This window comes from Taudactylus pleione, unplaced genomic scaffold, assembly GCF_031769625.1.
Source record: "Taudactylus pleione unplaced genomic scaffold, aTauple2 ptg000548l, whole genome shotgun sequence".
Taxonomy (NCBI): domain Eukaryota; kingdom Metazoa; phylum Chordata; class Amphibia; order Anura; family Myobatrachidae; genus Taudactylus; species Taudactylus pleione.
The window spans coordinates 1,300,931-1,313,693 of record NW_028284950.1 but is presented as its reverse complement, the minus strand read 5'-3'; the positions used below and the strand labels follow the sequence as shown (position 1 = coordinate 1,313,693).

Here is a 12,763-nt window from a genome sequence, read left to right as displayed (position 1 = left end):
AGCAGATCAGTGTCACATATTATGTTTAACTGTTATGTTTAAAGTGACCTTAGCCTATAGATCTATCTATCTTTTTATCTCTCTCTTTCTATCTATCCATAATTAATATAGTAAATATGCTTCACCAGTTGTGGCATATAAAACATTGTTAGAAAGTAAACTGCCTGTGTGTTTTAAATAATATTATTTGTGTATTGTGAGTATTAATGAGCTATATTGTTGATTTTGAGATTGCTATATTTATCCTGTATTTATAAAGCAAGGAGATGTACTGACCCACTCAGTGTTAAAAAATACTCATTACTTTGTACCAAAACTAAAACTAAATTATAGTAGGAGAAACATTGTTTTAGGATGAGATGCATCAATGTATATTTTGAGGTCAAATAAAGTTTTCGGAGGTTTGGCCGCTTACCACTTTTAATGTATGCACCATGCTCCGGAATGCGATACATTCTGGAGTTTGCATGCGGTGGGCAATGCAATAGAAGCCTATTTGCACTTCTCCCTGAGAGGAATACAAACAAATCCCTCCCAGTATCCCACATGGCGCGTGTCACTCAGGTCATGTACAGAAGACCTCCCAGGACCTAAACCCGGGAGATCCTTCTATCGCAAAGGACAGCGCTTACTGTGAGAGCTGTGCTATGTGATTTTCTTCAAGAATACGGCATTAGTAAATGTTGTTATGCTTGCAATGAGTGTCAGGATACATCGCATTCAAAATGTGATGCATCATGCATCCCGCCCTTTGTGTGAAACATTTATTTCAATCTACTAAGGAACATTGATGTTTTGAGAAACAGGTGGAGTAATTTCATGCAGACTTCCTTTAATAGATTTTATTTTTCTTCTGTTTTCATGTTATGTACCATGTACTCTGTACACTATTATACACTGGACAATGTGCTAAATTCCATGTATGTTTCTGTTAACCCAGTATTTCTCAACTCCAGTCCTCAGAACCCTTAACAGTGCATGTTTTCCATGATCTCCAAGTTGGTGTAGATGGTTAGAGGGAAGCACATTATGGTACTGACCATGACAGGGCACTGGTCCCACCTCCTCAACTCCTCCACAGTAGGCATGTGATAGTTTTCAGCCCCAGGCCCATATCACCCTTAATTTCACCCTCTATACCTCTGGTGCTAGAAGCAACTCAATTGTGTTTTTAGGGGATGGAGAGGTTTGTGGATGGCCTAGCGCTTCAAAGGCACTAAACATTCCCTGTGGACGTGGCCATGATCCTTTGTGGCATCCTATAGGATGTGTGGCTGTGTAGTTTTAGTAAATGCTGGGAGGTATGATTATGAGGTATAAATGGAACCAAATAATGTGTGATTTCCCAATATTTAGCAATATAATATGTGTATCCAATAAAAAGCTGTGTGTTACACGGAGCTAACACTTGTTTCATCATTCTCTCTAGGATGAAGGGATTTGCTGTGAGCAAGATGGCATTGATTCTGCTACTGGTCATATCTGTGACTGGAGTCACTAACAGCCTCTTAGACAAATACCTGCATGTAAATCCTTTGAATAGCATACGTCACAGAGTACTGGGATAAGGAAGCAGAGAACTCATTGTTTACGAACATATATATTTTCTTTTTTTTTTATTACTATCACTTCGTACTAATTTTGAAAAAAATCGGATGTGTGGAATTGATGATTTTCAGCCATCTTGTTCTGTGATGTCACAGTGCTGTTCACTGGCTGGATCCAACTCAGAACAGGCAGCATAAAATAATGGTTAAAGTGATAAATAGGAGTTCATGGCAGGGAAAGAAGGGGAGAAAGGATCATGGGAATCAGTACATTGCAGCGAGAGAGACGAGATATGTTTGTGCTCTATACCACAGTTGAGCGACTCATTTTAATATGATAAAAGTTTGGACCATTTGCAGCCTGTTGCCAATGTATTTCCAGCCCCTAATTGGAAACATGGATGATTCATCATATGAAAATGGAGGATAGTTAATAAGTCTCTCGAGATATTTTATTCTACCTCATGTCAGCTCTGTTGATACTTGCATTGCCTTTTAAAGTATTTGTTCACAAGTCCTACAGTATGTGTGGTTACATTTCCAGTCAATTGATCCATGACCAGGATAAATATCTGATTCTTAGCCTGTAGTCAGTTTAAGAAAGTATCCTTCATAAAGATGATGCTGCAATTACAATCATCGGACAACACCTCACCCCATTAGTCACCTAGTGCAGAATTATACACCCAGGCATTGCCTTGTTACTCTCACACAGAGGACAGATCTGTCAGTGCAGTAGTGTTACTTCCAGCGGAGGGTAAATTATATTACTATATAATCTCCTATGTCAGTGTTGTACTAAGTATATTTGTACAGTATGTGCTTTCTATAGGAAAATGTGATTCTTCCCAAAGCTACATTTAGGCTATTATTACATCTTCAGATATTTTCCAAAATGTAGCCAGCTAATTCTCCAGAATAATAGGGAACCCAAAAATGTATACTTCAATTGTGGCCTGACACCGTTCTAGAGCCCAGAAGAAAACGTAACCATTTTAGTTTTTTCTCCTGAATGTGTTTTACAACTGTGCATCAGTGTGCAATACCCGTAAGGTGCGTACACATGGTACAAATAAAATGCACGATATGAACGATAACGATATCGATCATATCGTTATCATTCATATCATGCATTTTTCGGTGCCTCCAACCCACCAACGACATGCGATGCGTGGACACGTATAGACGATAAAGATATCGTCCATCGACCATGCATGCAGGCCAGCCTGGTCGATATCGACCAGGTTACTATAGGGCCGTCGTTGGGGAGTTGGTGGTGTGCTGGATGATCGATATCGATCATCAAGCACACCCGGTAGATCATTCAACTATATCATTATTGTTGACAATCAACCCGTGTTTATGCACCATTAGGATGGCAGGAAGTGTGAATAGGGCTTAGAGTGCTTTTCCAGTGCTTTTCATTTTGTCACCCCTAAAATGACATGTCTTTATTGGCTATTTTAAAAATAATTTTTGCCTAATTTTCCATTAGAGGGGGTGTCCTAGGGGTTCTGAACACATTTTGGGCCAAAAATAGTGATTTTGCACAACTTTCCACCTGCGCTGAGATGATGAAAACTTTTCGCTGGTGTTTGTCTATGGAGGATTCACACATTCAAAAACTTCGACAATAGGACTGCACGATAAGCATTTTTGTGCGCAAAGTTCACACGTTCTGAAGTAAAATCTGACATATCTGACATGCCTGGACGATGAACGATGCGCGTTCCCGATGGTCAGATAACGATATCTGACATCTGATGTGTTTGCAGTTAGACTTGGACGATTCCATTCATTTTAATGCAGTCAAAAATCGTTCAATCGTTCAAAACTTTGGTAAAATCGTTCAAATCGTTCAACTGACAAATCTGACCGTGTGTATGCTCCATAACAATTATTTCGGGAGTTGGCAAATAACAAGTATATAAAATACTGCTCATGAATAAAATAGTTTGCTAAAGAAAGTTGTGCCATTTTGTGCTTTGCAGATTTGCTGGAGCATCAATAAGGTATGCATTACCAGTACTAGGAGGTTAGTAAATTGCCTGTATCTGCAATACAAATGAAGATTTATCAGCAGTATCCGGCCTATACTGACCAGCAGATGAATTCTGAATCCCCACACAATTATTTGCAGTCGTATATGTCACTATATAATTTAGGTAGTGGACGATTATACTACATGTCAAGCAGTTGCCTCTCAACCTAAAATAAATATAAAATAAATTGGGTAAAAGTAAACAATAATTAAAAGTATGGTATATCTTAGTAAATTAAATCATTATTTCAAACATGCACTACAAAGTATTTGAAATAGTTAATAATATATAATAAATAATAACTAGTATGCAGCAAGTTTTATTAATTCCTAAGGCTTATTCCTGTGTGCCGCTTTAGGCAAGGTTTTCCAGATCTCCTAAACGTAATTGTGTGTGGGTTTGGTGCTTAATCCCCCTGTGCCAGTGGGTGTCCCAAATCCCTCTGGGTGTCTGGGTTTATGTCACTGTAGCTATTGAACTACCTGTCAGGGGCTGCTCTGTCAGTCTGTTCCAATTGCGTAGCATGGCATCTCCTACTACCAGGAAAAGCTGGCCTCTACCGAATTGTTTTCATAAATTGCCATTTTGTTAGCTATATGGGACTGCTGTCAATGCCTGCATCATTAGTGACCATGCCATCTCATAGTAGCATAAAGACGACATAGCCTTCAGGGTAGATATCTGGGGCTCCATTTAACGAAACATATTACATTTAACACTCGCTAAAGGGGTTACGTCCTTCTTTCAGTATTTAACAAACAGCCGTAAACTTAGCTTATCACTGTCACTGTACTGCTTACCATCTATAGATGGTGAAAGTGATACGTTCCCCATTGCCGGTAAAGGGGACTCAACAATATCCTTTCCAGCTTCAACTGAGCTTTCCAGGCATTGGCGAGTCCCCGCCAGGTGAAAGTGTAATGCGCATGTGCAGACTGGCCGTCGCTGCTAGCCAGTCAGCAGGGAGAATGCTGCCAAGGAGGGGGGCATCTTTGAACCTCGCCGGAGAGGTAAGTAATGTTACATACCAACGGGATATTCATTAGTACCACTGTGATACTAAACACAATATGCCACTGGTAATAAACATTGTTTTTAAACATTGTTTTTTTTCTACTAAATAGGTAAAGGAAAAGAAACTCTACGTCAATGTGTGTAATCTATAGAGAAAGCTCATTTTCCATTGACCACTCATTAATATTGGCTGTAGGTCAGCGGCGTAATTATAATGGGTGCAGGGTGTGCGGTCCACATGGGCCCCTGGGTCCAGGGGGGCCCACACTGCACACTCTGCAACCATAAACTCTTTATATTTACCTGTCCATTGGCTGGCGCTGCAGAGCAGCAAAAGTCACTGGGAAAATGGTGGCGGCCATTTTCCCGGTGACTCTCGCATGTGCAGTACTGCTGTCCTCTGAAAAACGGTGCTGGCGCCATTTTTCCAGAGACCTGGGCATGCGCAGTAGTTTTTGACACTAAGCCAGAATCTACTGCTGCACCACCCGCCGTGGCACCACTAGAGAGAGGAGGGGGCCCACACTGAGGGCCTGATTCAGACCCGCTCGCAAGCGGGTCGATGGTTGGGCATTGCGCAAGCCCCGTAGTGAGTGAGAAATTCACTCGCTCCGGGGCTCACTACAAATGGGGTGGCTGTCGATGTTGATCGACAGCTCGCCCCGTTTTGTAGATGGGGTGACTGTACAAACGGAGGCGTTCCCGAAGGAACGCCTGCCGTTTGTGGGCGGCCCTACTGACATCATCAGTGATGTCAGTAGTGAGCTTCCTGCTCACTACTGAGCAGGAAAACACTGAGGCTTGCGGCAGACAAGACCCTACCACAAGGGTCTTGTCGCAAGCCCGTGGCTCGCGACCATCACCTGGCCGCTCGCAAAAGCTGTGGGTGGTCACCCACAGCTTAGCAAGCAACCAGGAGGCAGGTTTTTAAGCGGCCGCCCTGATTCAGAGCAAGCGCTTGCTTTTTGCGAGCGGCCCTGAATTAGGCCCTGAGCCTGCACACGGGCCCCCATCTCTCTTAAAACGCCCCTGGTGTAGGTAACATCTTTTAGACAGCCAGCTGCACCATTGGTCAATGTTTCTCACAATTTGGACTCTTAATAGTTAGGGGCTATTTGCCATGTTCTTGTGATGCAAGGAATAGAAAAGCAAGGAAAACACTGCCTGCTTGTGCATGTAGCCCGCAGTACTGAGCAGCTCTGAAGTTTTGAACTAATGTAGGAATCACCCCTTCCCAACACTCAGGGCCTGATTCAGAGCCGGACGCTATTTGCGCTCGCTCGTTCAGAAAAAGGGGCCAGATATTTAAATAGAGCGCTCGCTCTTTGCGGTCTGCTGACGCCTCTATGTCTGTACGAGCTAACGAAACATGCGCTCGCTATTTTTTAAAAAACGCCCCCTGGCCGCTCGCATCCTACGTCATATCCGCTATTTATTAGATTAATCGAGTACATCGAAAGGCGTTTGAACTGCTCGAAGTGCTTGTGGTAGGATTTTCCTACCGCAATCATGCGAGCAGTTCAGGCTAAAAGACAACCAAGTGACGTGGTCGATGACGCTGCTTTGTTAATTATTCACACCCTTAAAACGCACGTTTTGACCGTTTGGCACGCCTGCGTTCGGATCTCCACTCCCCGTTTTCAAGCACCTTCCCCTGTTACCACCCACAAACGCCTCATTCTGTCACTCAAATTAGCAGGCATTTGTTATTTTGCGAGCACACAATTTCCGACCGCAATGACTGGTTCGCGCATGCGTATTACAACCCATACGCATGCGCAGTTGTGCGAACATCGCTCGGAGCGAATGAGCGGCCGCTTACGAGCGGCTCTGAATCAGGCCCTCTGTCCGCATATTTTATATTTGCAGCATCTGCAGTGTTACATGGTTCTGCCAAGATGCGAAACTGCACGTTTTACATTCTAGCTAGATATACTGTAACTCTTATTGTGCATACACACGTAGAGATTTAAAAGATCAATTTGAATGATATCGTTATCTTTCAAATCGGTCATTTAAATGGTCCCTACCAACTTACCATCGACCAGCAATGTGCAGCCATGTATGGACAATAGCGATATAATCCATCGGCCGTGCATGCCGGTCAACTTGCTTGATATCGAGCAGGTTACTATAGGAATCCCCCATTGTTGATTGCTATAGTCGCCGGTGAGTAGGTGGTGTGCTGGATGATCGATATCGATCATCCAGCACAACAGGGAGGGTGCATGACAATCAGCCAGCGATATTGTACCGCTGGCTGATCGCTACGTGTGTATGCACCATTAAGCTAGGTACACACTAGACTTGCAAACGATGTGATGTCGTCAATGATTATCTCTTGAACTCCCGGACAAACGATCTAGTGTGTAGCTAGCTGTAATAAGACCCAAGATTACTGATTGTGAGGTCATTATAAATAGGTTGCAAGTGCGTTTTCAGTAACTGAATATACTGGAGCTAAATGCTAAATCAAGAGCAAAACACCAATCTGGTTTTATTAAAGCAAACAAAAAATAAACTAAAGTAGCTTTAGAGTCTAAATCGGGACAGTGGCTCTGGCACTCTATAATAATGCAGGATGGTTTGTGCTAAATAAGGCTACATCTCCTCACTCTAGATACAGGTGTGACCATGTCTCATGTTTGCTGTATGTACCATGAAATGCTGGCTGTTTTTTTGTGATTTATTTTGGCTCTTCTTAATGCCTATGACTTGTATGTGCGTGTATATACAATTTATGTATGGAATATGAATGTATGCATGCCTTTTATAATATTGTTCTTTCCTACAAAAATGTTGTCAAATTTAAAGTGTAAAGTCATATTTTACAATGTACGTGTTACCACTATTCATTAATGTACATTTGTATTGTTTACGATAAATAAACATTTCTTACACTCTTTGTAGCAATGATTTTCCTAAAAATGTAGTGGAAACGTGCAAATCAGAACAAGGAAACCATCAATATTCTAATGCTATAATCCATTCCTGCACATGTCCATGCCGCACCAGTCTCTGGCAGTAGATGTAACAGTAGCAGACGACTGACACGTGTAGGCCGTTCCAGCTATCACGTTTTTAACTCGTTCAGTGCAATTTTCTGTTATTAGTCTTCCTGCAAAGTTCCCAGTTTGTAAGGAGACAGAGATAGAAAACCTGGAGCCAATCAAATCATTGGACAGATCGCAGCAGCAGGAGACCTCTTAGACATGATACAGCTCTGGGGGCCATGGTGGATAAGTTGAACAACAAAACCCAGTTACGTAACACACCATTTAATGTTAACATCCTATACTCTACTCCAGTGTTTCCCAAACTTGGTGCCATGGCACCCTGTGGTTCCGCAGGGCACTTGCAGTGGTGCCACGGGTTGGTATTCCATTACCAATTCAAATTATTTATAGTCAATGTGATGGGCAAAACCAGTGCTGGTGACTGCCATTCATAAAATTTGTGAACAAACAGTAGCACAACCCTGTCTACCACCACATAACTGGTGACATAAGGGTGACATTTCATAACTGAATCATTTTTGCTGAATTTCTCAATATGAGACGTTTGATCTAGGGGTACTGTAAAAATATGCTGATATTCTAGGAAAGCGTGATTCAACAATGTTTGGGAACCACTGCTCTAACTTATGGTAGATTTTAGTTTTTGTGTAAAAATATACCTGTCATCTACTGTATGTACACATTGGAGGCAGCCATTTTGTGGTCCTATTCAATATTTATGACCTTGCAGCACACCAATTCAGAATGTAAATTTCTAAAAAAAAAATATATATATATATATATAAAAACTAGAACGTAAGACCTTCCAAACCAATACCAAAGTGATCTGTTCAGTATCATACTGTAAACATTGAGAACCTCATTCAGAGTCGGTCGTTGCGGCCGCACGGTTGTACGACCAACGACCGCAAAATCCGATCGTACGGCAGGGTGATCGTAAACAAAGTGATGCCCTTTCGTTAGCACTGCACCTCCTCTAGCTACCGACTGATCTGAACGAACGAACGAGTCAATCGTAGTCAGGCGCTGTCAGTTGCTGTATGCTAATTATGTTCTGATGTTTGCGGCCGTATGTGTTGTATTGATGGTCACATGTCATGTTTACATGGACTATCGATCAGCTTGTTATTAGCTTGTTGTCAATTATCTAATTAAGTGTTTAACTCTTGCTGTTCTTTAAAACGAGTTTTTATCATATGTCAATAAACTTTATTGTTCATTTTGTGGTTGTTTTCTCCGTTTTTTTTTTTTCACACAATTTTAAAAACAAAGTAAGGTTTATTAACTGTGAATGTACATTTGCTAATTGTGTTAACTTTAGAAATGCATGTGCATTTTGCGTTCGGATCATTTGCACTCTTATGTTTGCAATTGCACACTGCGTGTTGTAGCCAATCAAATTCTTTTTATTTTTTTTTTATTATTTATTTTTCGGGACACATGATTAAAGGATTGGCCAATAGTGTTTTTTTTGAGGAAAGTGTAAATATTTTAGCCAATCATATTTTTTGTACCCCATGTATATTTCATGTTTTCTGTAAAATCGGCCATTGCCATCATGAGAGCCGCAGCCTTTACCAGGAGAGAGTTGCTTGTCCTGGTAAACATCCTGGACAAGCGGATTACCCACGCTGTGCCGCCCATTTCCAACCGCATAAAGCGGGCAGCCTATGCGGAGGTGAGGCGAGCCCTCCGATCAGCGGGGTACAGGCGCAATATTGCACAATTAGAGAGGCGCTGGTCGGACCTGCGCCGCCGGTCGCCTGCGCTCCTCATGAATTTGCGGGCGCAAATATGCAGACGTAAGTATGCGTTTGTTTTAAAGTAATAATTAGTGGACTGTTAAAAATGTATGTTCCTTTGCCAATTATTTTAGTCAATGTTAAAAAACCCTCCTGTATGTTGTCCCTATTGTCCAGAATGTGTAAAGTGTACTTGTATTGTGTAGCCAAAATTCTAAACGAATTTTTTTTTTTAATTTTATGTTTACATTTTAGAAGCACAGCGGAGATAGAGAAGGGCACGCAGAATGCAAAGACATGCTGTTGTAAACTTGCAGCCCTCACCTGCATCTCCTCAACCCAGCCCTCCCTCCCCACCACCATACTCCCCCAGTAACCCTCCCTCCCTCTTCCAATCCTATCCAAGTATTCCTCCCTCCCCTGTCCACCCATCCCAAATGTCTCAAATCTCCCCTCCCTTGGATCTTTCCTGCCCCATTTCCCCTTCAACCATTCCCCCCACTCCCGAATATTCTCCTTCACCGGAAGGATCTCCACCCACATCTGTTGCTGTGTCCGAGCACTCTGAGGGTATGTTTTTTTATAATTTTTTTTATATTTGGGTGTTGTTGTTATCCATGTTTTTGTACAAATTTATGACCTTTTTTATTTCCTTAAAAAATTTTCTGTATGGGGTTCCAAATCATTGCGCAGTAATGCTATTTTTCAGAATTACGACCTTAGGTTTTGTGGCTGGGCCTTTTTTTTATTGTGGACCCAAAAAATATAGGTTTAGTAGTTTATTAAAAATGTTTTGTATTTTTAGGAAATAATGATTACATTCGGATTAGTATTTTACAATGTAAAAAAACATGTCACCAAACTTGGCAAGGTGCTAGGAACCAGACTATCCTTGTTGATGTTGTGTACACTGTGTTTAAAATGTACTAATGTACTTAGGCAAAGTGATGTTTTCCATAGCAAACAAACACATTGTATTTTAGGTTTATCCACAACATTCTAGAAGTGAATACGTGCATTGTGTTTTAAGGATATGGCCATCATGACTTAAGAATACACCTCCCATTATTTGTAACATCATCATAGTGGTTTTTGGCTTATGCCACATAGTTAGGGTTTCCAATTAGTTTAACAACATAAAATTAGAAACCTATTAATAATGTTGTGTGGCTGATACTTTCAAACACACCTTAACATCATTGTGTTTAAACACTTTTTGGTACATTGAATAATGTGTAATGTTCAAATGTTTGTAATTTTAGTATTTAGTCCTCAAAATTTTTTTATTTTCCACAGATCTAACCCACATCCTGAGGGAAATTCGGGAGGACCTCAGAGAGACCTCGGGATATTTAATGCAGGCCTACTGCTGCCTCCAACAAATAGTGGGGCGTTTGGAGGATGTTTAGTTTTTTTGTTTTCATATTTTTTCATTTTTCTGACACAAAAAAAAAATTAAAGTTTTTGTATTTCAAACATTTGTCCTCTTTTTTGCCACACATTAAAGGGTGTAATTCTGCATGTAACCAAATTTGTGAACAAAGGTGGGTGCCTTTCCATAATGTAAGAACTTAAAAAATGTATTAGTAAACCTTAAGAACATTTGCAGTAATGTTGTATATTTTTTAATTATGGGTTGGCATACATTATCCACCTCTAAATGGCTATCTTTTAAAAAAAAAAAAAATCAACATTTGTATTTAATTGAAAACATTTATCAAATAAGAAACATGTTGCCAACAGGCTTTTACTGGTAAAAATAATTGCATAACAGATTCACACATAACAAATGTCCTCATGGTTTGGGCAAATAAAACATCTGGCGTAGTCAAACATTAACAACTATAGTAAAAAACAAACAGATTTTTGAATGGGAAACATACAAATTACTAAAACAAAAGGCAAATTAACTAAAGATGTTGGGGGATATCGATGCAAAATGTGTTAGTTGTCCAAAAACATACAGGGTATTGCCAATGGGTTCCATTTTTTTTGCAGGTTTTGGAAAGTGTTGTGATTTGGTTGGTAGGAAAAGAAAACAAAAGAAAAAGGTACACATTAAAATACATTATGCAAAAAGTGTTTTTTTTAAAATGTAAATATGCCTACCTAAAAAAACGTGAAACAACATAATCGCGTCTGACCCCCCCGACAGCATCACAACACCTTCCTCCGGGGTGCCATCCTCTGGCAAGGCCTCCTCTGGCTGCATAGGTACTCGACTCCTTATTGCAATGTTGTGTAAAATCCCACACAGGACCACAATGCGAGAAACCATATCCGGTGAGTACATGAGTGCACCACCAGAGTGATGGAGACACCTGAACCGGCCCTTTAAAAGGCCGATACAGCGCTCCACCACCTGTCTGATGGCAGTAAACGCGGCATTATAGTGAGTTTGGGGCCCTGGTGTGGGAGTCAAATAAGGAGTCAGCAGCCAAGGCGTGCAAGGATATCCACTGTCACCTGATGGAAATGGGACACCAAAAGATACATACATTTACCATGAGAACCTGTTTACACTATTACTAGAAATACTTAATGGATTTTTACTTACCAAGAATCCACGTGTCACCAGCTTGCAGTGTGCTTAATATTGGCCAAATCCCTGAATGCTAGATCACATACGCATCATGGCTGCAGCCTGGGAATTTGGCATTCAGGGAGAGGATCTGGAGGGAGGCATCACATAGCACCATTACATTTAGGGAATGGTAATGTTTTTGGTTCCTACATATTTGTTCCTTGCATGCAGGGGGCTGAAGTGCTATGTGAGTGCCATCCACTACCCCTATGACGTGTGGAAAGCCTGCAATTTCAAAAAACTTCTGCTTTACCACATCAAGGGCTTCCGTATCCAAAGGCATACTAATAAAATGTGCTAGATGATTGAAAAATGCATCTAGCACATGCCTCAGGATCCGTGAAAATGAGGGCTGGGAGAGGCCACCCACCAGCCCCACAGTGGTTTGGAAGGACCCTGAGGCGCAGAAATGTAACACCGCCAACAACTGTGTAAGTGGTGAGATTGCTGTAGGAATGTTAATCTGACTTTCTAGATCATTATTTATTATTGAAAGAGTGTCTAGGATAATATTTGGAGGCAGGCGATAAGTGGTTACAACCACATCATAAGGCATTCCAAAAAGGGTGACACGCATTCTATATATCTTGGCCCTTGCACACCTGCTATGCCTACTCCCAGAAGGAGGCTGAGGAAGGTTGGTGGGGGGCAACATGGCCACTATTAGCTATCCAACATCACTCTGTAAAGTTAAATTTATATTTTAAATTGGTTCTACAGAGTATTTTTTTAATATTTGTGCAAAAATACTTAGCTTTATAATAATAGTGCATATTCTTACAGGGTCGGGCAGTGCCATCTTCGGAAATCACTACAT

At 41.1% G+C, this 12,763-nt stretch overlaps 1 protein-coding gene across 2 annotated transcripts in view; it reads left to right on the top strand.

Annotated features, from left to right (window-relative positions):
- MGST2 (microsomal glutathione S-transferase 2) overlaps window positions 1-7,611 on the top strand; it is an 80,212-nt gene extending 72,601 nt beyond the window's left edge. For both annotated transcript variants that reach the window (XM_088451441.1, XM_088451442.1), the window contains exon 5: window positions 1,430-7,611. In XM_088451441.1, coding sequence (XP_088307567.1) covers window positions 1,430-1,568 — 139 coding nt within the window. In that variant the 3' untranslated portion in view covers window positions 1,569-7,611. The remainder of the gene's footprint in view (window positions 1-1,429) is intronic.
- Window positions 7,612-12,763: the final 5,152 nt, after the last annotated feature.